Below are 25981 nucleotides of genomic sequence, written 5' to 3'. Positions count from 1 at the left end.
CCCAAACTGAGCAGACTGCTGATAAGAGAGCGCAGTTGCACTTGGCCAAATTAATTCAACTAATTACATAATATTATACATTTACGTCGCGACCCATACTTTAAGAAACGCTGATCGATATAGTTTTCATTTAGAATATTAGGGCCAAATGATGTTCATAATAAGGCTTCTGTGTAAATAATTATGTTAAATATGGAGAAACATGACAATGAATCTGAGTATGGTCTTTAGTAACAGAAAATAGACATGTAGAAAAACGATTCCACAAATAAACATGCCAGACCAGTCTATAGTTTTATTATCACATCTTCATCTTTACATAAATATAGAGATGCATGCTAGGAAATAGAGTTATATACTAGACTGCGATGAACTCAAAACGTGATAGATATTCAACATTTTAAAATATACAGAAACATTTAAATACTTCATTTGTCTACAGTCAGACAGTTTGTACATAAAAGACGAGTTGTAATTTAGGTATTGATACTTGATTACAGGAAACGTAAAAACGTAAAAACAGACACCATCTGAGAGCACCGGGTTTTCCAATGAGCAAAAAAAAAGAAAGTAATTGCAAACTAAATGCATATTACATCAGTAACATTATTTTAAATGAGCAACACACTGTGATTTCCTGTTGCTGGCTCTTCATGGCTGTACCAGGTAGTCATCCCTGTGGTATTGAGTGACTTACATACCGTGTTGTATTAGGGTGACTGTCAGCCAGTCCAATTTATCCCCACTCACCAGATCCAGAGTAAAGGTACTCATTCATTCAGAGAGGAACAGATCTGCCCATTTATTCCTCCTCTTTATTTTCTCTCTCTCCCTTCTCTCTCTCTACGGTGCAGTCTTGTTCTCCACTTCCATGATGGAGATGAAGCGTGGTCGGCGACGCACCCTCCTCTTGGTGTTGTGTTTGGGGTTCCGCTGGTACATGTCTGCAGGAAGGTGTGAAAGTGGAGGACAAGTTGATGAGGAGAGGGGCAGAGGCAATGAGGGTTGAGGGTAGGGAAGAGAAAGGAAGGGTAGAAAAAAAAGAGGAGGAGGAGTTCAAAGATGAATGACACCTCGTCCTGGTCACTGTATGTTTTGATATAAACATATTGATCGGGTTTATTTCAGCTATTTTAATGCAGGTGTATGTTGGGGATGTACTAAGGGCTTTACCTTGAAAACTGAGGTAGTAGTTGCGGTGACCTTTCATAATGGTGACCTCAGCAGACCCGTCTGCCAGGTACGCTTCCTCCAGCTCCCGGGACGAGAGGGAGGTCATACGCTGTTTATCGTCCTGACCGCAAGACAACCGCAACACCACCACATACTTAGGCCGGGATTCAATCCAAGGCATTTTATAGAGTAGCACACTGGACAGCCGACAACGCAACTTTTAATGGTAATTTCCCGAAGTTCGTAGGAGATAGAATTAACGGTAAACGCTGTGCATGTGGGCTCATGCTAAATTAAAACTCAAGAGTAATGCGCTGCTCTATAGAGCGCCTGGCATTGAATCCTCACAACATCACAGAATCCTCACAACCATATCTCAACAACAAAACAACAACCACAAAACTCAATGCCTCCCATTTTCCCTCCAGACTCACAGGTCTTCCAAACTCAATCCAGTTCTCGTGGTCGCCCTTGTAGTACCACAGCCACTCAGTGGTCAGGATGTAGTGAGCCGGCTTTGTTACAGAGGAAACCGTGGAGAGGCGCCGCACGGGGTCCGATTCCTGTGTCATCGTTAGGAAGTCTACTGGCCGAGATCCTGGACTGAGAGAGAGAGATGTTCATGGATTATTTACATTTTACAGTCAGACTTTATGGTATGTTGCCTGTAAAAAAATAAATAATCTGCAAATGTTTTTTTAGAACCCAATTAAAACAGTCAAATTTTTACCACATTCTTGCTTGGATAAGCCTTTTATATATCCTGTGCACATGCCGGCAAGCTTAAGAGAGAGTACATGTGGGCGGTCAGTGGCGGTCGATGCCGTTTAAGATGAGGGAGGACGATTTTTTATTTTATGAGCATTAACCAAATATAGCCTACAGAAAATCACACTGATTAAGACATGTCACAATATTTTGGTCAGGTAGGACAAGGCTACTAAATGACTGCAAGAGCAAAATAATCCACTTGTTAAGCTACATCACATACTGGCAAAATGTTCTGATCAGTGCTAATGAATGAGGCAACTAAAGAAAATGATCACGAGCAGCACTCACCTAAACTTAGCTAACGTTTCCACAGCCTAATTGTAGCCTAACCAATATCCAAATGGAGATTCAGTGAAAATAAAAATCTGACATTGATTGATTGATTTATCAAGAGTCCCCACGCTTGTCTCAAAGCCGCGCAAAACGGTGCTGAAATAGTTGACTACACACGGGTGTCTTGTTTTGCACGCTTTGTACAAAATAATAAAATGCAGTACTACGGGATATTTCTTAACGTAGCTCTTTATTAGCTAGCTACAACTTGCATGTTCACTTATCTCCAACCATGATCAACTGCCATGACCTAACCACCTGGGTGGTCTTAACCAATCATAGCACAGTATGATACGGCGGTAAAATGAATGCATCCAATTATAATTCAGTATGTTTACACATATGAATATTATAACGGGTAGGCTATACTTCAAATGTAGTATAACAATTTGATGACTTTCGGAGTTTCAGTAAGCAACAATTTAATGCCTTTCAATTCAGTGATGTTTATTCCCAAATAAATGATATATAGATCCATCCAGTTGTGGTTAAGAAAACAGTTAATGTAGTGGGTTATGCGAAGAGATGGGTGAAGTGACATGCCTCGCAAAGTTTAGAACTGCCAGGAGGAAAGTAGAAAGGGCGCTGCCTAGCAACCATCATCGGTCCATTGTTGACATAGTCCCAAAATGTTTTGCATGTCAGCAATCAAGTTTTCATGTTACATAACTTTCATAATAGAAAAATACAGACAGTATTTTGAGTGTGATTTTCCTTTAAGAGCATAGTGCGTGCCAATGCCGCCTCAGCATTACGGCTACATTTCATACGAAGCTATAGGCAGAACTTTATCTCAATCATGACTAGGTCGGTTCGCGTAAATAAAAGTTAGCAGGATGATAAAGTTGGCGGGAAAACATATTGGTTTGAAAAGGTGCACAAGAGTCCACTTTCAACTTTAGTGGGCAGTGGTGAACCCTGACCTGTGTGTGTTCCGGGGATCACAGAAGGCTCTCTCGATGTCCTCAGTGTGATGCAGGTGTATCCAGTCGTTCCCATCAAACACCTCCCACTTATAAGGCAGGTTAAAATGCACACGGATACACTGGTCTGGGCACACAAATGCATTACACAAACAAGCATGCGAGAACCACAACCAAATATACCAAAAGCATAGAAATATACCAACAGCGGCGCATCAAGTCTGGGTCCAAAAGGTTCCTTAACAGCTTCCACACCCAAGCTATAAGACTGCTGAACAATTAATCAATTGGCCACCTGGACTATTTACATTGACCTCCCCCCACCCTTTGTTTTTACACTGCTGCTACTCTGTGTTTATTAGAATAATAGTGAAGACATCAAAACTATGAAATAACACATATGGAATCATGTACCGGTAGTAACCAAACAAAGTGTTAAACAAATCAAAATAGATTTTAGATTCTTCAAAGTAGCCACCCTTTCTCTTGACAGCTTTGCACACTTTGCATTCTCTCAACCAGCTTCACAAGGAATGCTTTTCCAAGAGTTTTGAAGTGTCACCAGCAAAGCACCCCCACACCATCACACCTCCTACTCCATGCTTCACGGTGGGAACCACACATGCGGAGATGATCCGTTCACCTACTCTGCGTGTCACTAAGAACAAAAAATCTCAAATTTGGACTCATCAGACCAAAGGACAGCTTTCCACTGGTCTAATGTCCATTGCTCGTGTTTATTGGCCCAAGCAAGTCTCTTCTTCTCATTTGTGTCCTTTAGTAGTGTTTTTTTGCAGCAATTCAACCATGAAGGACTGATTCACGCAGTCTCCTCTGAACAGTTGATGTTGAGATGTGCCTGTTACTTGAACTCTGTGAAGCATTTATTTGGGCTGCAATGTGAGGTGCAGTTAACTCTAATGAACTTATCCTCTGCAGCAGAAGTAACTCCGGGTGTTCCTTTTTTATTTATCCGTTATTTTATTAGGTAAGTTTACAGCAACGACCTGGGGGATAGTTACAGGGGAGAGGAAGGGGATGAATGAGCCAATTGTAAACTGGGGATTATTAGGTGACCATGATGGTGTGAGGGCCAGATTGGGAATTTAGCCAGGACACCGGGGTTAACACCCCTACTCTTACGTTAAGTGCCATGAGATCTTTAAATGACCTCAGAGAGTCAGGACACCTGTTTAACGTCCCATCCGAAAGCCGGCACTGGGCATTGGGATATTTTTAAGACCAGAGGAAAGACACCACTTCCAGCAGCATCTGGTCTCCCATCCAGGGACTGACCAGGACCAACCCTGCCTAGCTTCAGAAGCAAGCCAGCAGTGGTATGCTGCTGGCATACCTGTGGCATTCCTGTGGCGGCCCTCATGAGAGCCATTTTCATCATAGTGCTTGATGGTTTTTGTGACTGCCTTGAAGAAACTTTTAAAGTTCTTGACTTTTCTGGATTAACTGACTTCATGTCAAAGTAATGATGGACTGTCGTTTTTCTTTGCTTATTTTAATTTAACTAGGCAAGTCAGTTAAGAACACATTCTTATTTTCCATGACAGCCTAGGAACAGTGGGTTAACTGCCTGTTCAGGGGCAGAACGACAGATTTGTACCCTGTCAGCTCAGGGATTTGAACTTGCAACCTTTCGGTTACTAGTCCAACGCTCTAACCACTAGGCTACCCTGCCGCCCCATTTGAGCTGTGCTTGCCATAATATGGACTTGGTATTTTACCAAATAGGGCGATCTTCTGTATACCACCCCTACCTTGTCACAACACATCTGATTGGCTCAAATTCATTAAGGAAAGAAAGAAATTCCACAAATTAACAAGGTACACCTGTTAATTGAAATGCATTCCAGTTGACTACCTCATCAAGGCGGTTGAAAGAATGGCAAGTGTGCAAAGTTGTCATCAAGGCAAACGGTGACTACTTTTAACAATCTCAAATATAAAATATATTTTGATTTGTTTAACACTTTTTTGGTTACTACATGATTCCATATGTGTTATTTCATAGATTTGATGTCTTCACTATTATTCTACAATGTAGAAAATAGTAAAAAGAAAAGAAAAACCCTGGAATGAGTAGGTGTCCAAACTTTTGACTGGTACTGTACATGTACAACTTACCTCGACTAACCTGTACCCGTGCACATTGACTCGGTACCGGTACCCTCTGTATATAGCCTCCTTATTATTATGTAATTTTGTGTTGCTTTTAATTTTGTTTTTGACTTTAGTTTATTTAGTAAATGTTTTTTTTAACTGCATTTCATTAACTGCATTGTTGGTTAACGGCTTGTAAGTAAGCATTTCAGGGTAAGGCTGTTGTATTCTGCACATGTGACAAATCAAATTAGATTTGAACAGGCAAAAATACATAAAAACAAGTAAAAGAGAGCTCACCCTGGAATCTACAGTTCCTGCGTATGAAATGCAGACAAATCTCCTTCCTGTCCTCTTTCTTGATCACAGGCCTGGAGACCAGCTCACCTACATGCTCTGATACACACATATACAGAGGGATTATACACATACTGCAGACCAGGCCAAGAGAACAGCTCAGTTGCATAAATACTGCAGATCAAGCCAAAAGAACACACACGCTCCAGGTGAGGGATTCCGTACCTTTAGCATTGTAGGGTGTAGTGGGTGTGTTGAGGCGGTGGAGGTTCTGGTAAACGAAAGGCAGGTCTTTGATGATGTCACCGCTGAGGCCCCTCTCCTCCAGCATGCGAAGGCCATGCTGGTCGATGACGTGCTGCCTCTTGCACTTAGACCCGAACATGCAGTCGTCCTGCACAAAGTGCATGCACATGTGCATCTTGGTGCAGCCATCCCTGAAGGTACATGCGCCATGGGGCCCGGAGCCCTTGTTGTAGTGAGAGCACACCTGATGTCAGGAACACACAGCAACAATGTCAGAGACAATCATTGTGGCAATGCAGTCACACATAGCCAACCAGAGAGTGGCCAAGCAGTTGCCTTTAGAATACATGGCCATCGTCAAAATGATCTAACCTCGCACACCAAGAAGTTCTACTTTACCTCTTTGGGTAACGAATACTTCCCGGGGACAAACCCACATCAACAGCGTAAGTTTTTATATTTCCTTTTTTTGTATTCTTAAAAAAAATATATAAAAATCTTTATTTGCTTTTTTTTTTTTTTTTTTTTTTTTTGCACACAGGAAGTCCCACAGGTCCAAGGTGTCTTCATCTCAGATCACTCTTCTCCGACATTGGGCTTTAGGCTGGACGTGGTGGTATTTGTAGTGTTTTTAGTTTTTTAGTTTCGTCTTTTAAACATTTTCATGAATTTACTGTGATATTTGTTTAGACTGGATGAGCCAACATTACTCTCGGACAACTGAACACACGTTTTTTCCTTTTTTTGTTGAGAAACTTGTTTGTGGCTCCGAGGCCTCCATATAGTTGTCCAATCAGATTCCAGGTGCATCTGGTTCGGAGAGGTATCGTCCAATCAGTGTGCAGGATTCACTTCTCACTGAACCTGCCTATAAACTCATCCAGAATTCCCTTCCCTGGAATGCCAGGATGTAAGCTACTCCTGTCCTTCCTTCTTTGGGGAGATAGAATGAGTAAGAATGAGTAAGAGATAAAAGAGTGAGAGAAAAATAGAAAGATTGAGGAGGTCTACGCCTTCTACCCATGAGCTGGTAGACAAAGAGCACCCAGAACACTGCTACACTCCCTGAGGGCAGAAACCTGTAATGCAGAAACGTCCCACATTTTACTTAAGGGAGCAAGACTTCATGGATCAAGAGAGACAAATTCACATAAAAAGAGAGCATGAGACACAGCATTGCATTTCTACTGTATTCATCTAAGGGAGAAAGGGTATATGAAAGTCTACAGGGGCTTAGGGAGAGATGCTAGGGATTTGAGCTGGGCTCATTTCTCAATGGAGACCGCCAGGCCTTGGTAAGGCTCCATCCAGGTGTGTAGTGGGGCTCTAGTCAGTAGTGGAGCGGCCTGTGCTGTATATTCTCTGTGTGTTTGTTTCTGTGCGTATGTGTTTTACCTCCGGCAGCAGGGTGGGATCATTCTGCAGCAGTAACAGGAACAAGTCATCCTCGTGCAGCTCATGCAGAGTGCACTCCCTCAGGAGCGTGTAGTTATGCTCTGAACGCACGTCATGGGAGAACTTACACTGCTTCCTACAAAGAGAACAGCACACACAGACAGACCGGAGTAGAGTATGTAAACAGACAGGAACGTACCATAAAGACATCATGCATCATTTTGCTTTTGTGTAGGTTACTGAAAACTCATTATCATTATATGCCTTGTTCCAAATCAAGGACTTTAAGGAAACATAGGTCATTCTGATGATAATAATAATAAATGTGCTACCACTACCTTACACACATTAGTGTACTAGACTAGAGGATGCAGGTGTTATTCGTCCAAATTGAGCAATACAGAATAAAAGGGGCGTGATAGCCATCTCATCTATGCTGCTGCTAGCTAGCCACTCCCCTCCTCAACCTGGTAAAAAATTACTCACCACGGTCGAGGTTTCTCTTACCTGCCTTTCCCAAATCTACAGTTTCCATAAACAAAATATTTGCAAAGGTGAAGCTCCTGGCAATCTCTGCAATCTTGTTTTGTGTAATTTTTGCATAGTCGCAGCGACGTTTTGGCGACAATCACACAGTCAGTTCCCCATTCGTCCGTTCTCTCTCGGTTCCGCACCACAACAAACCGAGAACACTTCTTTACAATGTACCAAAGGTCGTCCCTAGTTATTTCAACACGCTGGAATACTTTCCTGTGCAATTGCTGGAAGGCCAGGGAACCTTTGTTGCTGCATAATATACTGGTGGCATGATTAATTACTCTGGAGTAACTGGACATTTTTGGTGCCTCTCACTTGCGGATGAGAAGGCGGAAGTAGAAAACCAGTAACAGATTGGCAGTGCTAGTAGTTCTACTTTCTCAACGCAGGGGCGATCGCGTTCAATTCAGAGCATCACAGAAATAAAAGTGGAAAGTGTTCTAAATATCAAACATTCTATTTTCAATAATCTGTTACCAATAAGCCACACATTAATTAGATTTGCCCCCAATATTATACTGTTGATAAAAATTATTGGTAGGTAGTGGTATAATTTCCCCCTCTCTCTTTGGGTCTGTGGTCACGGATTATTTCATCCATCAGTGAATGATTAACAGTGTGAGATGAAAAAGTGCTTGGTGCTATCCAGTACCATTGTTAACCTTAACAATAACCCTGACCTAACCTTCTTCTTGCTGTGTGGCAAACATGTGCGGTGTCAGGTTTTTAGCAGAGTATTGGAAACAGTCGTTTATGTTTGACGTCAAATGCTGCTAACACTCACCCCAGAAAATCTGAAGAGTGGTCAAGGATACTTTAACAGACAAATTAAATCACATTGAGTGTTCGTTTGCAGGTCTTGTAAGGTAAATCAAGATGGTTTTTCGTTCCCATGGCATAGGGGTGGCATGACTCTCCCTACAACTAGGTAAGTACTTAAATATTAACACAGCTCTATCCAACGAAAATTATGGAATTAAACACATTTTTTTCACATTTCCATTCAAGTGTATTTCTGTAACTGTTTTTCTTAACCCCTCCAAGTCAGAAGAAGGCGCTAGACGTTCAGATTGCAACGATTCCGCCAGACACTTCTGCTTTGCCGTAGTGTTGTGATGTGAATTGAAACCAAGATGGCGGCGACGGAATAGCAAGTTAAATTGGTATACAATATTTTATTTACCGCATAATGTTTTATACATTTCGTTTGTTCTATGCCAGTGCTAGATTAACAATACATTCTGACAAATTCAGTTTGAGCCGAGAGAGGTGTTGTTAAATTGTTTTACCTAGATCTTTAGCTAGCATGATAGCAGTAGTATCGAGCAAGTATGCGACCAGTTTAGTACGGCAATAAATGTTCTATTCACAAGTTATCTTGCTGTATTAACGTTAGCTATCCTAAAGCATGATGGAGGGTCCGCGTGAGGAGGAACTGCGGCCGGTGCCTCGTGAGCGGGCGATTCTGGAGAGTTTCTTCACGCAGCTCGGAATGTTCTCGTTCGACCGGGCGAAGGATTATGTGGAGAAAGAGAAGGACAGCAGCAAGAGCGCAGGGGCCATCTGGGCCGCTCTCCTCGCCGCCTTCGCACACCTTGCCGCAGCGGAGAAGGCCTATCACAACATGACGTTCCTGGGACAAAAACTGGGTAAGAAGCACCGACAGAAAATGCATTTTTTGTTGCACTACAAAACTCATTGGTGTAGCAAAATGACACCCCTCAGTGCAATTAATGTGACCTATCACAAGTGGGACTAGTATCACCATGATGTTATTATCCAGACGAGAAAGTCACGTTCCATAATAGAAAGTTGAAGTGTAGGTTTCTAACAGCAGGTGGCGATACAAGCCCAGATTTTTACGATTTATGTATTCAGCAGCACATAACGTTGATATTATGGGGGTAGGAGGAAGAACGTACAACTGGATAAAGGATTTCCTATTTGGAAGGTCTATCCGGGTAAGGAAGTCTCAGGCAGCTAAATGGTGGATAACGGTACACCACAGGGGAGCGTGATTAGACCTCTGTTGTTCTCAATCATAATCAATGATGTTTACTTGCAGTTATGGCCGGATATGGGGAGGTCATTATTTGCAGATTATGGGGCCTTATGGAAGAGGGGAAGAAATGTGACATACATAGTCAGGAAGGTACAGGAAGCAATTGATGAGGTAGAGCGGTGGGCATTAATGTGGGGATTCAGGTTCTCTGTAGAGAACTCTGTGTTCTTTACCAGGTGGGAGATGATATATGCTTGAGGTTATATGGAAGAAACCTGGAGAGGGTGGGGTCCTTCCAGTTCCTTGTGGTGTACTTTGACACTAGCCTGACCTGGGCAGAAGCCATTGATTGAGTGATGGGAGGGTGTAAGGTGTAAGAAGGTGCTAAATGTGATGTGCTGTCTGATGGGGAAGGAGTGGGGGGGCTGGGCATTCCTCATTGAGGACCATGTACAGTACCAGACAAACTCATTCAATGTTTTTTCTTTATTTGTACTATTTTCTACATTGTAGAATAATAGTGAAGACATCACAACTATTAAATAACACATGGAATCATGTAGTAACAAAGTTAAACAAATCAAAATATGTTTTACTCTTCAAAGAAGCTTTCCTTTGCCATAATGACAGCTTTGCACACTCTTGGCATTCTCTCAACTAGCTTCACCTGGAATGCTTTTCCAACAGTCTTGAAGGAGTTCCCACATATGCTGAGCACTGCGGTCCAACTTATCCCAAACCATCTTAATTGGGTTTAGGTCGGGTGATTGTAGAGGCCAGGTCATCTGATGCAGCACTCCATCACTCTCCTTCTTGGTCAAATAGCCCTTACACAGACTGGAGGTGTGTTGGGTCATTGTCCTGTTGAAAAACAAATGAAGGTCCCACTAAGCCCAAACCAGATGGGATGGCAGATCGCTAAATAAAGTACTGACAGTGTCACCAGCAAAGTACCATCACACCTCCTCCATGCTTCACGGTGGGAATCACACATGGGGAGATCATCCGTTGAACTAGTCTACATCTAACAAAGACACGGCGAGTGGAACCATAAATCTTGAATTTGGACTAATCAGACCAAAGGACAGATTTCCACCAGTCTAATGTCCATTGCTCGTGTTTCTTGGCCCAAGCAAGTCTCTCCTCATTGGTGTCCTTTAGTATTGGTTTCTTTGCAGCAATTTGACCATGATGGCCTAATACACGTAGTCTCCTCTGAATAGTTGATGTTGAGATGTGTTATTTGAACTTTGTGAAGCATTTATTTGGGCTGCACTTTCTGAGGCTGGAAACTGAGCTTATCCTCTGCAGCAGAGGTAACTCTGGGTCTTCCTTTCCTGTGGCGGTCCTCATGAGAGCCAGTTTCATTATAGTGCTTGAAGGTTTTTGTAACTGCACTTGAATAAACTTTAAAAGTTCTTGACATTTTTGGAATTGACTGACCTTTGTTTTATAGGAATGATGAACTGTCATTTCTCTTCGCTTATTTGAGCTGTTCTTGCCATTATATGGACTTGGTCTTTTACCAAATAGGGCTATCTTCTGTCTACCACCCATATCTTGTCACACAGCATAACTGATTGGCTCAAATGCATTAAGGAAAGAAATTCCACAAATTAACAAGGTACACCTGTTAATTGAAATGCATTGGAGTTTAGTCGAATGGTAGCTTCCTGTAAGTCCACCATGGCTACTCCTGCCTAGTTGATTGAGAAGTGTTGGAGAGACGACAGAAAGATAGGGTGTTGATCCATCAGATTTGTTTAATAGACATCTGGATACTGTGTATTAGGATTTTTGTGGCCATTTACACAGATGGTTCAAAACTGATTCAAGGACAGGATGCACTGGGTCAGCATTTGTGGTGCAGGAATGTGGGGTGGCAGCCAGGAAACGTATTACAGATCATCTGGCTGTATATACGGCGGAGCTGATGGGCATACTGTTGGTCTGGATGTGGGTGGAAGAAGTCAAGCCAGCCAGAATAGTTACTTGCTTTGATTCATTCAGTGTTGATGAGTTTTCGGTCCTTTAGCTTACGTAGCACGCAATGCCTGCTTTGAGGTACTACAAACCCATGGCAGGATACGATTTACTTGGGTCCCAGCCCGTGTGTGTGGAGGGGAACGAGGCAGTTGATGTACTGGCTAAACAAACACTTAGTAGTGGGGATGTTGTAGTTTCAATGAGCAAAGGCAGAGGCAAAAAGCCTGATATGGACAGTGATGGTGCAGAGATGGCAGGAACAGTGGAATAGAGATACTGAGGGCAGGTGTTTATTTGAAGTGCAAATGAAAGTCTGGTAGTGGAGGATGGCAGGAACAGTGGAATAGAGATACTGAGGGCAGGTGTTTATTTGAAGTACAAATAAAAGTCTGGTAGTGGAGGATGGCAGGAACAGTGGAATAGAGATACTGAGGGCAGGTGTTTATTTGAAGTACAAATGAAAGTCTGGGAGTGGAGGATGGCAGGAAGGAACAGAAGAGAGGGTGCTATTTTTTTACAAGATTAAGGATGGGACTCCGCCGGTTGAATAAGACTTTAAATGTGATAGGAAAGTGTGATTATTGCCAGGAAACAGACAGTTGAGCATGTATTGCCACAGTGTGGGAAGAATCAGAGGGAAAGAGGGAGAATGAGATCTAGTACGAGGGTGGAGGTAATGCACCATCATGTTAGATGCCAACCGCCGATAAAACCCACAGAAGACAGCACATCACGTCTACCCCACACTGACGGGGTCGGCTGGAAGTGGATGTTTACCGTATTTAACCCAGTTTCCATTTCCCCTGAAAATTTGGTTGTTGGGACTTTAAAACATCAGCTACGTTAGGTTATAGCACCACAAACAACAATTTCCAACATGGACTGTTTTCTCGAAGTTGCTCCAATATGTTAATCAGGATCATAACCCACTCTTGCAGGCGGCCAGTCGTTCTTCAGCCGCAAGGACTCCATCCGCACCATCTACACCTCCCTGTTCAACGCGCTGAGGAAGGTGGTGACCATGGGGCGCCATGCCCAGCCAGGCTCCGTACCCTACCTGGAGGACCTGCTGTCTCACCTGTCGGAGCAGCTGTGCCACTTCACCCAGGCCCGCATGGAGATGGCTGACCTGTACGAGAAGATGCACGCGCTGGGCAGCCAGAAGAACATCAACTCAGAGGAGCTGGTCACCACCCTCGAGGCAGTGCTGCAGAAGTACAGCTCCAGGTGGGTGGGACGTGCCATGTGTGTAAGCTCAGCTGTGTGTGCAGGCTGTGATAGTGTGTGAGTGGCTGAGAAATTGCAGAAACGAGAGTATGGGGAGGGAGGGAGGGGCGGGTGGTGGGCGAGCACGACAGGGGAGGGAGGGGTGGGGAGATTTCTGCTGAAATCAGCAAATGTAAAATTGAGCTCAGCCGGAACCAAAGCAAGTCCAACACAGAATTGCCCACTGTGCGGCGGAGTCGCAGTTCACACTGCAGCGAGTCACAATCTGGCACACATGGGTGGTTGTGCAGTCAGGGTTGAAGGTGACTTTCTCGCACAGCAGTCGACACTGCCAGGAAACGTAATCAGCACTGAGAATACACAGGATATTAACTGCTAATCAGGGCCAGAACCTCCACACCCAGTCGCACACACAAATGTGCATAATGCACACACACTTAGCAGCATAGAACACCAGAGACATCCAATTCTGTTTTACGGCCACAGTCCATCTCTTACAGTATATTAATTAGCATTAGTGCTAATGAGGCTATTTATCATTAGGATAATTGGTCTTACAGAATAGTGAACACGATTGATTCGTAGTGGAGTGTGATCAGTTAAGGCTACCATCTTGACACCAGCAGCATTTCTCCCTTATATTAGATATAGCTTTCTCTCCAATGACCCCTCCATCTCCTCCCTCCTCCCAGGTTCCACCACCCCATCCTGGGCCGCTTGGAGGGGGGCTTCCAGACAGAAGTGGATGTGGTGACACAGCTCCTGCGCTGCCAGGCCCAGGTGTCAGAGTGGCACTTCCTGCCCGCCCTGCTCAGCCTGCACGGGGCTAGCTCTAAGCTCACTGCCTGGGGACAGCTCTTCCAGCGCCAGAGGGAAACCCGAAAGCACCTGTTCGGAGGCCAGTCCCAGAAGGCCGTGCAGCCACCCCACCTGTACGTGTGGCTGCAGCGCCTCCAGGGGGCGCTCCTGGCTAAATTCAGCTTCTACTTCCATGAGGCGCTGAGCAGGCAGACGGTGTCCGCAGACATGAAGGCCTTGACCGCACGCACGGCGCCCGATTACCACGGCAAGATCTGTTCGTTTATCCGCAAACACGATGCCAACAACGTGTCGCTGGTGTTCGACAACCGCGGCTTGGACAGCTTCCAGGGCCACGGCTACCACCACCCGCACTCGTACCGCGAGGCGCCCAAGGGTGTGGAGCAGTTCCCCGCCGTGGTGTCCCTTCCCGGGGGCGAGCGGCCACTCACGCACTGGCCCAACGTCATCATGATGATGGGCGACCGCGAGGCGGAGCTCAACACGCTAGACAAGGTGGTACACTTCTACGACGACAAAGTCCAGAGCACTTACTACTTGACCCGACCAGAATCACACTTCACCCTGGTGGTCATCTTCGATGGCAGGAAGTCCGAGAAGGACTCGCACATCACCGCCTTCCTGCAGGAGATCTCTGGCTCGCTGAGGAACTCCAAACCATTCAGCACCCTCAAACCTGGCTCCAAAGGCTGAGAGAGAGATGCCCTACTTCATATACATCGTAAACTGACTGTCCCCATAAAGGGGCACTCTGCGTGTGTGTATCATAAGAGAGACGAGGGATTGTTCCAGTTCCGTAGAAAGACAGGATGGATGAATTTGTCTAATCATTAGGAAAGCTTATTGAGTAACATTGTTGCAATATTCTGATTTGGTTTTAGCTTCTTAAAAATGGGTGGCCAGGACCTTTTGCTTTACGACTTGATATTTAAAATATAATTAGAACCTCAGCATTAGCTTGTTTTAAATCAGAGAATGGCTTGAACCCGTGGTCCAACTGTTGGTTCTGTTGAGCATCGTGCTTTGAATCCTTTAGTTTGTTTTGCCAAATCAGTTCCAGACCAAAGATGTGCGTCACTGACTCTTAGACGCAGTGTGGCCTTCTCACAGTGAACGTTTGCGCTGTTTCTATTCCAACACAGGATAGCCAACTTCCTATCCCTCTCAGGGATATAATGATGCTATGTACTGAAGTCTTTTGCTTAATTTATGTATACTTTTAACATTTGTTTGTTTACCGTTTTAACAAAAGTGCTTAATTTGGTTTCACTGTATGTCATCTTATGTTGTTGTACTTATTTTGCCGTTTAATTCCCAAATAAAGTTGAGACGACTAGAAAAAAAGCAGCATGACGTGTGTGTGTGTGTGTGTGTAAGAGGTGCTTTCACAAGCTACTTAAGACAGCAGGGTAGCCTAGTGGTTAGTGTTGGACTAGTAACCGGAAGGTTGCAAGTTCAAACCCCCGAGCTGACAAGGTACCAATCTGTCGTTCTGCCCCTGAACAGGCAGTTAACCCACTGTTCCTAGGCAGTCATTGAAAATAAGAATTTGTTCTTAACTGACTTGCCTAAGTTAAATAAAGGTAAAAAAAAATATATAGACATTAGTGAGTGTTCAGACAGCCAACTGTAGCACGTTCCATCCCCTTTTCCGACCCCACTCACACGCCGCAGGTGATAAGGCAATAATGAAGGCTCGACGAACCAAAACGCACTTGTTAATTTCTTCCCTTTTATTTATAATATAAACACAACATCAATACTATCCACTTGGGTATAAGAGCTTGTCTTTAGGAAGCTCAGGAGTTTCAGATACAGCAACAGACTAAACCATTTCCTTTAATTATCAGACACATTCAGAGAGAAACCAACGTCCCTTAAAATGCACCTGTTCACATGTTATAATGCTACATGCCAAGTTCACAATTTTCCCAATACATCAAAGTGCAATGTCACAATAGATTAACTCTAGGATTCATAATTCAGTCTTCTACTAAACACTTAGATTATTTCATTCTAAGTGCTGCTGCTCTCTGTTCGGGACATGCGCGAGTGGATTAAACTCCCCACAAAGACAAGGGTAAAAAAAAAAGGCACTTTCACATTGACACACACAAACCGATGCACGCCCATAGCCCATTCTTAAAGACACACATCCCCAGTACTGCTCAAACACACACGCAACAGTTCCCAACCCAGTAAAGAGGACACATTCAGTGTGCTGCTGTTCCAAGTGTATTTTGGGCATTTACACTCAAAAGCCCCACAGCCTGTTTGCTTACTGTGAACTTAAGGTTATTTATTGACTTCAGTCTAACACAACCAGATACACCATATTCCCACACACACCAACTGCCAGCAACACGCACCCCTGTCCTGCACATGTTCTGTTACTAAAGGCAGACATGAATAATCCATCATTTTATCCACCATCGCACTTACAAAGGAACAGAACGAGGGCAGGCAGAGGAAACACACACAGACAAACAGGGTAAGGGGAAAGAAGTCACACACACAGGCCGAGGGAAACATACTCTACAAACTCCTAACCCCCTCCACCACTGTAACTCCAAACTATTTCCCCTGGCCTGTGTGTGTATCGGTTGAACACGAGAAGGCGGTTTTCTAGTAGTGAGGGTTAACGCCACTGCCGGCCCCTGTGACATTATTGCCCACTGAACATTCAATAGAGAGCTGAACAGTCGTTAAATACTGGAACATTCATTAAATAGCTGAACATTGGTTAAATAGAATGTGAGTTTTGTCACCAATGCCTCGAGAGGCTTCGGTTGAGGCATTAGTGAGCTTAGCAGCGGAACCAAGTGAAATAGAAAACAATTTAAAAAAAGATCACACAGACATCCGCCCTTATGTTTCCACTCTGTGTGAGCCTCCCTTTACCCATCAGGCACATCTTCACTCCGCATTGTCCTTTTCTTTCGCGTCGCCAATGAAAATCGCTCGTAGATGCAGCAGCCAATCGAAATACACTAAGAACACAGCAGCCTTTTGGTGATAGACCTTCATTAGCTGAGGAGCCTTTTGTCATTACATAGTCAACGTTCACATCACTGAAACTACATTTCACTGGAGGAGAACTACACTTCCCACACATCTGTGACTACATCTCTTTTACAGGATAGGGTTTCTGCTTTCTTTAGCTTTCCCATTTTACACAGCTACCCTTTGATAAATGCTTTGATACATGGAGAACGTTAACTCCTACACACCAAGAAGAGAGTACACACCAACCTGACGACACACATAAATATCATGGCATATCATAGATCATATATTATTTTGTATTACTACATAAAAACCGTTTTAGTTTCAGATCTGTCCTACCACTTTCTACCCTTGTTCAGGTTTCTAAACAGTAAGCAGGTACCCTGTTCTCCCACTCTTTATTTTGACCCGGTTTGGCTCATCACATGGTGCAGGACTTGTCCAGCAGCGGGGGCAGAGGGGGGGTGTTGCTCTTGGGCAGCACCAGGGGTTTCGGCCTCAAGGCTGGGGGGCGAAGCGGAGCTCCCATACGGAGAGGAGCCCCCACTACGGGCTTGAAGGAGCCCAGGGTGTCGGGGGAGGGGTTGGTGGATCGGATGGGTGCGGGAGGGGGGCCAGGGAGGGGAATGAGGGGGCTCAGAGGGCTGAGGGGACTAGGGGTACCAGGAGTCCCTGGGGTAGAGGGGGTGCTGTGGGGGCTGGGCGACTCGGAGGAGCAGGCTGTGATTGGGCTGTTCTTAACCTGCTCCAGAGTGTCCAGGACCACGTCAGGAGCCGGTCTGCAGCCCCCACGTTCCAACTGCCTCAGCTGCCCCAGAGCCACACTCACACTCTCCTCTATGTCCTACAGAGAAAAGGGAACGAGGAAGTGGCAGAGAGAAAATATAAGAAGAAGTATGTTTGTTTTTTGTATAATTACTGTATGTACTTGTGTGTGTGTGAAAGTATGTGCGTGTGAGAGAGTGTACCTGTGCCAGTGTGTCTGGGTCCAGGGTTCTGGAGCTGAAGCCTTGCTGCCCGCTGCTGGAGCGCCGGATGGGCGTGTCTTCAGGCCGACGGAGTGAATCGTGGCGGCTCACGGTAACCGTTACCGCGGCAGTGGAACGGCGACGACGCTCAGGGCTGTCGAGAGGCGGGGTTAAGCCAGTGCCCCGCCCCAAAAGGAGCTCCCGCGGGCTGAAGTGACCAGTGACGGGCGGCGAGTTCCTCTCCAACACACTCCCGTTACCATGGTCTTTAGAGCGACCGAGGGGGCGACGGAAAATGTCAGTCCGCTTCCTGCGGTGGCTGCTGTTGAGAGACGTACAATATGGAACGTTAGCTAAGATTAGAGCTTGACTAAATCAATACACTCCACAAACCGCTAGCTTAGTTTGTTAGCTTTGTGCATTTTATAGGTGTGTGGTGGTCTGTGGTGTATTAACTACTGACCTGTTGTAGGTCTCTGGCGATCTAACTACTGACCTGTTGTAGGTCTCTGGCGATCTAACTACTGACCTGTTGTAGGTCTCTGGCGATCTAACTACTGACCTGTTGTAGGTCTCTGGCGATCTAACTACTGACCTGTTGTAGGTCTCTGGCGATCGAACTACTGACCTGTTGTTGGTCTCTGGCGATCGAACTACTGACCTGTTGTTGGTCTCTGGCGATCTAACTACAGACCTGTTGTTGGTCTCTGGCGATCGAACTACTGACCTGTTATTGGTCTCTGGCGATCGAACTACTGACCTGTTGTAGGTCTCTGGCGATCGAACTACTGACCTGTTGTTGGTCTCTGGCGATCGAACTACTGACCTGTTGTTGGTCTCTGGCGATCTAACTACTGACCTGTTGTTGGTCTCTGGCGATCGAACTACTGACTTGTTGTTGGTCTCTGGCGATCGAACTACTGACCTGTTGTTGGTCTCTGGCGATCGAACTACTGACCTGTTGTAGGTCTCTGGCGATCTAACTACTGACCTGTTGTTGGTCTCTGGCGATCTAACTACTAAACTGTTGTAGGTCTCTGGCGATCTAACTACTGACCTGTTGTTGGTCTCTGGCGATCGAACTACTGACCTGTTGTAGGTCTCTGGCGATCGAACTACTGACCTGTTGTTGGTCTCTGGCGATCGAATTACTGACCTGTTGTTGGTCTCTGGCGATCGAACTACTGACCTGTTGTTGGTCTCTGGCGATCGAACTACTGACCTGTTGTTGGTCTCTGGCGATCGAACTACTGACCTGTTGTTGGTCTCTGGCGATCGAACTACTGACCTGTTGTAGGTCTCTGGCGATCGAACTACTGACCTGTTGTTGGTCTCTGGCGATCGAACTACTGACCTGTTGTTGGTCTCTGGCGATCGAACTACTGACCTGTTGTTGGTCTCTGGCGATCTAACTACTGACCTGTTGTAGGTCTCTGGCGATCGAACTACTGACCTGTTGTTGGTCTCTGGCGATCGAACTACTGACCTGTTGTTGGTCTCTGGCGATCTAACTACTGACCTGTTGTAGGTCTCAGGCGATCAAACTACTGACCTGTTGTAGGTCTCAGGCTGTCTGTCAGTAGGAGAGCTCAGCTCACTTCTGGCTCTCTTGTCATCATTGCTAGTGCTCCCACTGTCGCTGTCCACTGTTGATGCAGAGTCAGGCCTGAAACAACACACAGCACCTCTTACCAACTAATCAGTGTTAAACAGAACCTGTTACCCAACCAATCAGGGCACTAACAAATCAGACAAATGATCAGTTAGTCAACCAATACCAGTGGCCAGTAATTGTTCACGCCAATCAATTTAATTAATAACTTAGGTCATCAATCAATTCAGTCAGTCAATCAATCCCCCAAAACACGTTTAAAGAGTCAAAGGGGCAGTTCCTTTGATACAGTAAAAAGGAGTTGAGCACGTACATTTTCATTCAACAGTTCATTTGATAACAATCCACAATGGGATGCCGCTGTAGGCATATTTTACAGACATGTTCTCTTGGCATGGCCGTGTCACTTAGCGTGTATGCTATGTGCTAGCTATGCTGTAGCCGTGTACTTGCCTGTCCTTCAGTGTTATGTACTGGTGAGGCACCAGGCCATGGGTGCCGTTGAGTCGCCCCTCCCACCAGTCATGTGATGCACGCTGGAACAGCTGCAGGGTCACTCCCTTCTTAAAGGAGAGCTCCCGCCCCGACCGGCCCGTATAGTCAAACCTGGCCACTGCCTCTACTGCTTCCCCCTCTGAGAGACAGAGAGAGAGGAGGAGAGAAAGAGAGAAATGGAGAGAGAGAGAGGGGGCGGGAAGCGGGAGGCAGAAAGACAGAGAGATAAGAGCCAAATCGTATGATCGAGGGGGACCTGTCAATCACTAATGTCCCCGGTTTGACCTTCCGAGCTCAGCCAATGAGGAACGAGGGGGACGCGAAAGAGAAATCATAGCATAAGAGTCTTAGCTAGCCATCACTCCACCGCCTCCCCCTTACAATGGGAATCACACACTGCACACAGCGAAAGAGAAAGACGACAGAGGGAGAGAGGGGAGTCTCTATGCTAGCTGTTGCCATGGAGACAGCTCTCTATCCATTGGTGGATAAGAGAGAGAAGCCCACTGGGTGATTGTGCAGAGGTCAGAGGTCAGAGCGTACCCTCCTCACTGGTCTGAGTCTCTGTGCCGCCATCAGGCTCCGCCTCCCCACCCGGCTCGCTGAACGGACTCTCGCTGGAGAGGATAAAGGGAGAGAAAGAGAGTTTGGGTGTGAAGGGAGGGAAAGGATGAAAAAGGGAGTGTAAGCACCATAACTGCAGCAGTCAGCAATATTAGACAGACTTGCTAGAACCGGGCCCCCTTGGTAATTCACAAAATGATGAACAGAAGGATAAAAGCACAGATGGTTGGTTGCAAGGCTGGAGTATACAGTATAGTCCATCTGTCTCACCAGTACTGGTCTCCGGTCATGCACTTCTCATAGATGGGCCCAGGCAGCTCCGGGGGGTCGGGGAAGATGTTGTCGTGGTGCAGGATGACCGTCTTGATGACCTCATTAACATGCGCCTGGCAGGCCACCTGGTCCAGGGCGTCGGGCGTGGGCAGCAGGGTGGGGCCGAAGACGATGGCCAGATTCCCAGCATCCATCATGTTCTCATCGCTGTACTGGGATAAGCTGGGCAGGGGGCACAGGGCAAAATGTTACTACTTAAACACCGCATCACATGACCAGGCAGGAAGTAAAACACTAACTCCAGGATACAAACAGAAGTATACAGAATGTTCATCATACTCATACCGAATACTGCAATCTAACACTCTGCAATCTAACATTCAGACTCTGCTGTGGTAGATCACACCTGCACCTCACACTTCTCCCTCTCTCCTCCCGTTCACACTTCCTGCTCCATCTCTATTTGGAGCTGCAGAGATGAGACATCGTGTTCAGCCAAATAGACAGACCGTGTTGTATGTGGTTCAGTGTGATCTAGACTACCGCAGACCTACATGTTCTCGACTAACCCAGTACTGATTCTGTGTGTTCAACACTAGCCCAGACCTGGTTCTGTGTGTTCTCAACTAACCCAGTACTGGTTCTGTGTGGTTCAGTGTGCTCTAGACTAACCCAGTACTGGTTCTGTGTGGTTCTCTGGGTTCTATACTAGTCCAGACCTGGTTCTGTGTGCTCTCGACTAACCCAGTACTGGTTCTGTGTGGTTCAGTGTGCTCTAGACTAACCCAGTACTGGTTCTGTGTGGTTCTCTGGGTTCTATACTAGCCCAGACCTGGTTATGTGTGCTCTCGACTAACCCAGTACTGGTTCTGTGTGGTTCTCTGGGTTCTATACTAGCCCAGACCTGGTTCTGTGTGCTCTTAACGAGCCCAGATCTAGTTCAGCTTGGTTCTATATGTTCTAGACTAACCCAGACCTGGTTCTGTGTGGTTATATGTGTTCTAGTCAAACCCAGTACTGCTTCTGTGTGGATCTGTGGGTTCTAGACTAGCCCAGACGTGGTTCATGTGTGGTTCTGTGTTAGCGTACAGACACTCACTGGTTGAGGAAGGCGAACAGGTATCTATTCACGACCAGAGTCACCCGTGGAACACCCAGTAGAATCTTACGAATACACTGAGCTCTGTCATACAGGCTCTCTATACCTGTGGGAACACACACACACACACACACACACACACACAAACACACACAAGCTGTCAGTAATATTCCCAGGAACTCATGAGGTGTAATCCTGAAACATCCTGAAATATAAGCAGCCCAGAGAGAGGCAGCTAGCTCTCTGTGTGTTTCAGAAAGACAGAAAGAGACATGGCATTGGAGACGTGTGTGGGAGGAAGAGAGAGATAGAGAGATACAGAGAGAGAGAGATAGCGGGACCCATTTTGACAGTGCCAAAATGGAATGTATTACTCATAAGACTTTTTATTACTGCATTTCAAAACGGCTCTTTTTGTCAATGAACAGGCGCTGATCATTTATGGAGACCTAAAACTAACAGTGCATTTATGTGAAGCATGTAAAGCAATTGGAATCTGTTGCATTTTAAATACGTTTTGAATTAAGGGCCGTATCGACTGGTGAAAAGGTCATTTTTACAACACATTGCGTGTTAGAGCTGTCCAAATGTCAGCTGCATTCATGGTAAATCACAAAACCTTCACAGCTGATGCTTTTTACAAACACACACTAATTGCATACACACAAAAAAAACACCACTCCCACCTTTAAAACAGTGACCCCTGTCCTCCTGTCCAGCCACCTCCCACACCATAGAGGAAAGAATTGCTACTCACGGACACAGGAAATGAGGTCGTTGAACCTTTCCTTGGGAAAGAGGGGGTTCTCCAGCCCCCGGAAGTAGAGCTTCAGCACACCGGCCACCGAGTTGATGTCATGGTTATTCTCCTCGTCAATCAGGGGGTCGTTACCTTGGCAACAGAGAGACGGACATGGTTAGTTTCCTTTCCCCTGACCTGGAAGCACAAGTATGATGACCTCACAGTGACCTCTCACCTCTCTCAAATGAGTTCTTGATGTCGTTGACCTCCACCTGCGACCCCGACACACGGAATATGCCCTGGTGCTGAAGACCTGAAGGAGATGGGAGGCGGTTATGAGAGTCTAATCATGTGTCAGTACACATCAGAGGAACTTGAAAAGGACTTGGCTCCTAACCCCTAACCTCCAAATTGGCTAAGGGGAGGATCCACCATGTTGTTTTCAACAGAGGGACTCACCATGGAGGTTGATGTAACGAATGCAGCTCTCCACCAGCAGAGGAATGGCTTTAGTCGTGTCCTAAAAAACACATCCAGGCAATTAAGCAGCCACCAGAGGCCAACCACACACAGACACACACAAGCAGTGGGAGGAACAGTGGAAACATTACCTGGTGATTGCTATGGGAGTTCTTTCGTCCACGGCTAGGGAGAGAAACAGAGACAACAGTGACTCAGAGCTCTGCAAATTAAAACTAAGACGAGAGGTGAGATAATTTAAAATATAGAAACGGATAGAACAGTGCTTCAGTCAATAACATGTTTAAGAGCTATACCTGGTGGTCAGCGTGTCTGCTATATGCTCTGGAGAGACATGAAAGACACAGGCAGACAGAGAGAGGGCAGTTTTTTTTATTGTCAGACAGGGAGGGCATTAGCACATAAGGTATATTTATCAGCCATAAAAAAGGCAGTGAGAGAGATAGTAGTTACAAAAAGATAGCCTTGTTTGACCACCCTGATATCGCAAGCTCACATTCTGTTTCACTACACGGGTTCAAGTGAAGCAAAAACGAGAGCCCAGCGTGAATCAGGCTAACAAAGAGAACGAGAGAGACAGAGAAAGAAAGAGGGTAGGCCGCGAGAAAGAATCGAGAAAGCAAGAGAGAGCGTGAGGTCTCTTACCCTCGGCCATGGCTTTCTTCAGCAGGTCGTGCTTGGCCTGTAGTTTGGAGATCAGATTACTGCCCTCCAGATACTCACGGAACTTCTGTGGACCACCGACAGAAGCACATGGGGCGTTTATTAACTGTACATTTACCTAACTGTCGACATCAACTAGCCTGTGTGTGTGTGTCTGTCTCTGAGTGCGTGTCTCACCGTGAAGTAGAAGAGCTCTGTCTCCTGTTGGTTGGCACGGCGCTTGGCGAGGCTGGGTTTGTTTAGGTAGCCGTCCGACACGCTGGACTTGACAGACTCTGAAGAGGGACTGTGGGTGAAACTCTGGGAAACGTCATAGTCATCCAGCACTGACATGTCCTGGAGGGTGGTGAGAGTGGCCCCCGACGTCTTCTTCACCTGCGGGTAAATAGAGTTAGACCAAAGTAGTCGCTCACAGAGGATGTGTGGTGTATGTGTGTGTTCATGTACTTGTGGATATGAGGTTTGAGCGAGCGTGTGTGCACATCTTAAATCTGTATGGTGCAGGTGGTGTGTGAGAGTGTTTATTTGTGTATGGTAATTACGGTGTGTGTGCGTGTGTGTGTGTGCTGAGACATGCAGATGCAGCTCATTACTCCAGTCTTCATCAGCACTTCTGTGCCCTTCAGGGTTAGATTACAGCTGCCCTCCCATTCCACAACAATTGCATATATAATCTTCTCAACCGTAATACACACTCCAAAACCACACTATAAATAACCAAAAAAAAGCTCTAGCTTCAGGGCACGAAAATGTTTTTTTTTATAAGTCTACCTCTGTCACAAAATCACTCCAACCCAATCTCCCTCTCCTCCGTCCCACAGCATGTGGTCAGAGAGTCAACCAAACTACAACACAGCACACTGGGAAACTGTACATGTCTGGTATCACCTCTCCAGCAAAGCACACTGGGAAACTGAAGTACATTTGACTGTGTGATAAATGTCTGTCTCTCACCTCCTCGTTCTCTATCTTCAGGGTGGAGAGGCGTGACTGGAGCTGCTGCAGCCTAGATGTGAGCTCTGCCTGCACCTGTGGCTGGGCGGCTATCTGGGTCACCTGACAGGAAACAGGAACAACACACAGCATGACCTGGCACCTACCGGGGGGGGGGGGGGGGGCGTACGTCTGTGTGTGAATCCGTGCTTGTGTGTTTTTGCACTTTTGCGCACTCACGGGGTCCCCCATGTGGGGCTGGAAGCTGAAGCGTGGCGGGGGGCAGAAGGCAGTGGGGTAGAGGCCCAGCAGGCGCTGTCTGTCTCGGGCAGGATCCAGGCCCTCTACGGCCCCCTCCAGTACCTCCAACCCTGTCCGCCTGGAGGCCTCCAGACTCAGCTCTGCAGACAGGTAGGTCTTCAACGCACGACTCAGACTGGAATGGTACCCCAGGTCACAACACTGAGGGAGGGAGGGAGGGAGGGAGGGAGGGAGGGAGGGAGGGAGGGAGGAGATGGTAATGTGTTAGAGAAAGAAAGACAGACCTAACACTTTTTGTCAACTGCTTAGGTAATAGTGAAATCTACTGAAACCGGCTTTTGTGTGTGTGTGTGTGTGTGTGTGTGTGTGTGTTTGTGAACTCACGTCTATGATATCGGGCAGGTCGTGGATGTAGTATTTGAACACGGAGGAGTTGGTGGCTTCCATCGTCAGAAGGTACTCGTTCCTGGCCTTCAGAGACTTCAGCTTGTTCTCAGAGTACTTAGCTTTCCTCTGGTGAGAGAGCGACAGAGAGAGAGAGAAAGCGTGAGAGCAGAGAGAGGGAGGAGAGAGCGAGAGAGAAGGGTGAGGAGAAAATAAAAGTTAGACAAAAAAATAGATATATCTAAATTAATACAGGAAAGGAAAGGTTGTCCCTCATGGGTTTCTGTACCTTCTCCCTCATCTTCTCCATCTTGCGGGCGGCGTTGCGTCTCTGGTGGCGTTCCTCTATACGCATGCCGAATAGCGGCTCCACCCCTCCGCCAGGCCCCACTTTGCCAACCCCGACCTGACGTTCGGCATCCCTCAGCTTGGTCTCCGCGTTCAGCGTCTCCCCATGGTACATGTGGTATGTCTTCATCACCTAGCAACCACAGCCCACAATGCATCCATCTGTCAACAACTCTGCCCAGGGCAAATCGTTTGGGTCGTGTTCAGAAGGCACTAATGGACGGAAAGGTTTTGACATGGAAAGCAGAGAGAATGCTCCTCATTGAACGAGTTCAGGTAGTACCTCCTCCGTTTGAAAGTGCTTTCTCCTGTTTCGTGCCTACTCAACA

At 46.1% G+C, this 25981-nt stretch overlaps 3 protein-coding genes across 5 annotated transcripts in view; 1 reads left to right on the top strand and 2 right to left on the bottom strand.

The window, feature by feature from the left end:
* Positions 1-275: 275 nt before the first annotated feature.
* On the bottom strand, positions 276-8135 carry LOC115133209 (protein mono-ADP-ribosyltransferase PARP12-like). Its single transcript, XM_029666204.2, has 8 exons — positions 7761-8135; positions 7254-7389; positions 5838-6102; positions 5616-5711; positions 3201-3327; positions 1608-1776; positions 1174-1294; positions 276-944 (listed from the first exon to the last, which is right to left on the bottom strand). The coding sequence occupies exons 1-8, from the start codon at positions 8087-8089 to the stop codon at positions 844-846; spliced, it is 1344 nt and encodes a 447-aa protein (XP_029522064.1). The 5' UTR covers positions 8090-8135; the 3' UTR covers positions 276-843.
* Positions 8136-8845: 710 nt separating this feature from the next.
* Positions 8846-15171, top strand: LOC115133208 (KICSTOR subunit 2-like). 3 transcript variants are annotated; one of them, XM_029666202.2, is made up of 4 exons: positions 8846-8953; positions 9187-9439; positions 12717-13005; positions 13698-15171. In XM_029666202.2, the coding sequence occupies exons 2-4, from the start codon at positions 9199-9201 to the stop codon at positions 14515-14517; spliced, it is 1350 nt and encodes a 449-aa protein (XP_029522062.1). In that variant the 5' UTR covers positions 8846-8953; positions 9187-9198; the 3' UTR covers positions 14518-15171. The 3 variants fall into 3 exon arrangements, with proteins under 3 accessions (XP_029522062.1, XP_029522063.1, XP_064877812.1); XM_029666203.2 differs by having other exon boundaries at positions 8847-8953; positions 9198-9439; XM_065021740.1 differs by having other exon boundaries at positions 8857-9439.
* Positions 15172-15555: 384 nt separating this feature from the next.
* LOC115133207 (SLIT-ROBO Rho GTPase-activating protein 1-like) overlaps positions 15556-25981 on the bottom strand; it is a 31306-nt gene continuing 20880 nt past the window's right edge. The window contains exons 6-23 of the mRNA XM_029666201.2: positions 25594-25785; positions 25305-25433; positions 24900-25121; positions 24681-24782; positions 23904-24101; positions 23709-23793; positions 23360-23387; positions 23195-23228; positions 23043-23103; positions 22819-22896; positions 22599-22733; positions 21842-21947; positions 20740-20964; positions 20449-20522; positions 19864-20044; positions 19351-19464; positions 17799-18120; positions 15556-17674 (exon numbers count right to left, since the gene is read on the bottom strand). Coding sequence (XP_029522061.1) covers positions 17252-17674; positions 17799-18120; positions 19351-19464; positions 19864-20044; positions 20449-20522; positions 20740-20964; positions 21842-21947; positions 22599-22733; positions 22819-22896; positions 23043-23103; positions 23195-23228; positions 23360-23387; positions 23709-23793; positions 23904-24101; positions 24681-24782; positions 24900-25121; positions 25305-25433; positions 25594-25785 — 2709 coding nt within the window. The 3' untranslated portion in view covers positions 15556-17251. The remainder of the gene's footprint in view (positions 17675-17798; positions 18121-19350; positions 19465-19863; positions 20045-20448; positions 20523-20739; positions 20965-21841; positions 21948-22598; positions 22734-22818; positions 22897-23042; positions 23104-23194; positions 23229-23359; positions 23388-23708; positions 23794-23903; positions 24102-24680; positions 24783-24899; positions 25122-25304; positions 25434-25593; positions 25786-25981) is intronic.

The sequence above is a fragment of the Oncorhynchus nerka genome, linkage group LG8 (assembly GCF_034236695.1).
Source record: "Oncorhynchus nerka isolate Pitt River linkage group LG8, Oner_Uvic_2.0, whole genome shotgun sequence".
Lineage (NCBI taxonomy): Eukaryota > Metazoa > Chordata > Actinopteri > Salmoniformes > Salmonidae > Oncorhynchus > Oncorhynchus nerka.
The sequence above is the reverse complement of the archived record's forward strand: the minus strand, read 5'-3'. Positions and strand labels throughout refer to the sequence as shown.

What these genes read in the sequence shown, in the direction of transcription:
- LOC115133209 (XM_029666204.2), bottom strand. Translation starts at nt 8,089, where the DNA reads ATGTCCAGTTACTCCAGAGTAATTAATCATGCCACCAGTATATTATGC. An exon ending in ATCCCACCCTGCTGCCGGAG is followed by an intron (nt 6,103 to 7,253) that starts GTAAAACACATA and finishes TCCTGACATCAG; the next exon opens with GTGTGCTCTCACTACAACAA. An exon ending in CAGGAACTGTAGATTCCAGG is followed by an intron (nt 3,328 to 5,615) that starts GTGAGCTCTCTT and finishes TTGTGTGCCCAG; the next exon opens with ACCAGTGTATCCGTGTGCAT.
- LOC115133208 (XM_029666202.2), top strand. Translation starts at nt 9,199, where the DNA reads ATGATGGAGGGTCCGCGTGAGGAGGAACTGCGGCCGGTGCCTCGTGAG. An exon ending in GTTCCTGGGACAAAAACTGG is followed by an intron (nt 9,440 to 12,716) that starts GTAAGAAGCACC and finishes CCACTCTTGCAG; the next exon opens with GCGGCCAGTCGTTCTTCAGC. An exon ending in CTGCAGAAGTACAGCTCCAG is followed by an intron (nt 13,006 to 13,697) that starts GTGGGTGGGACG and finishes CCCTCCTCCCAG; the next exon opens with GTTCCACCACCCCATCCTGG.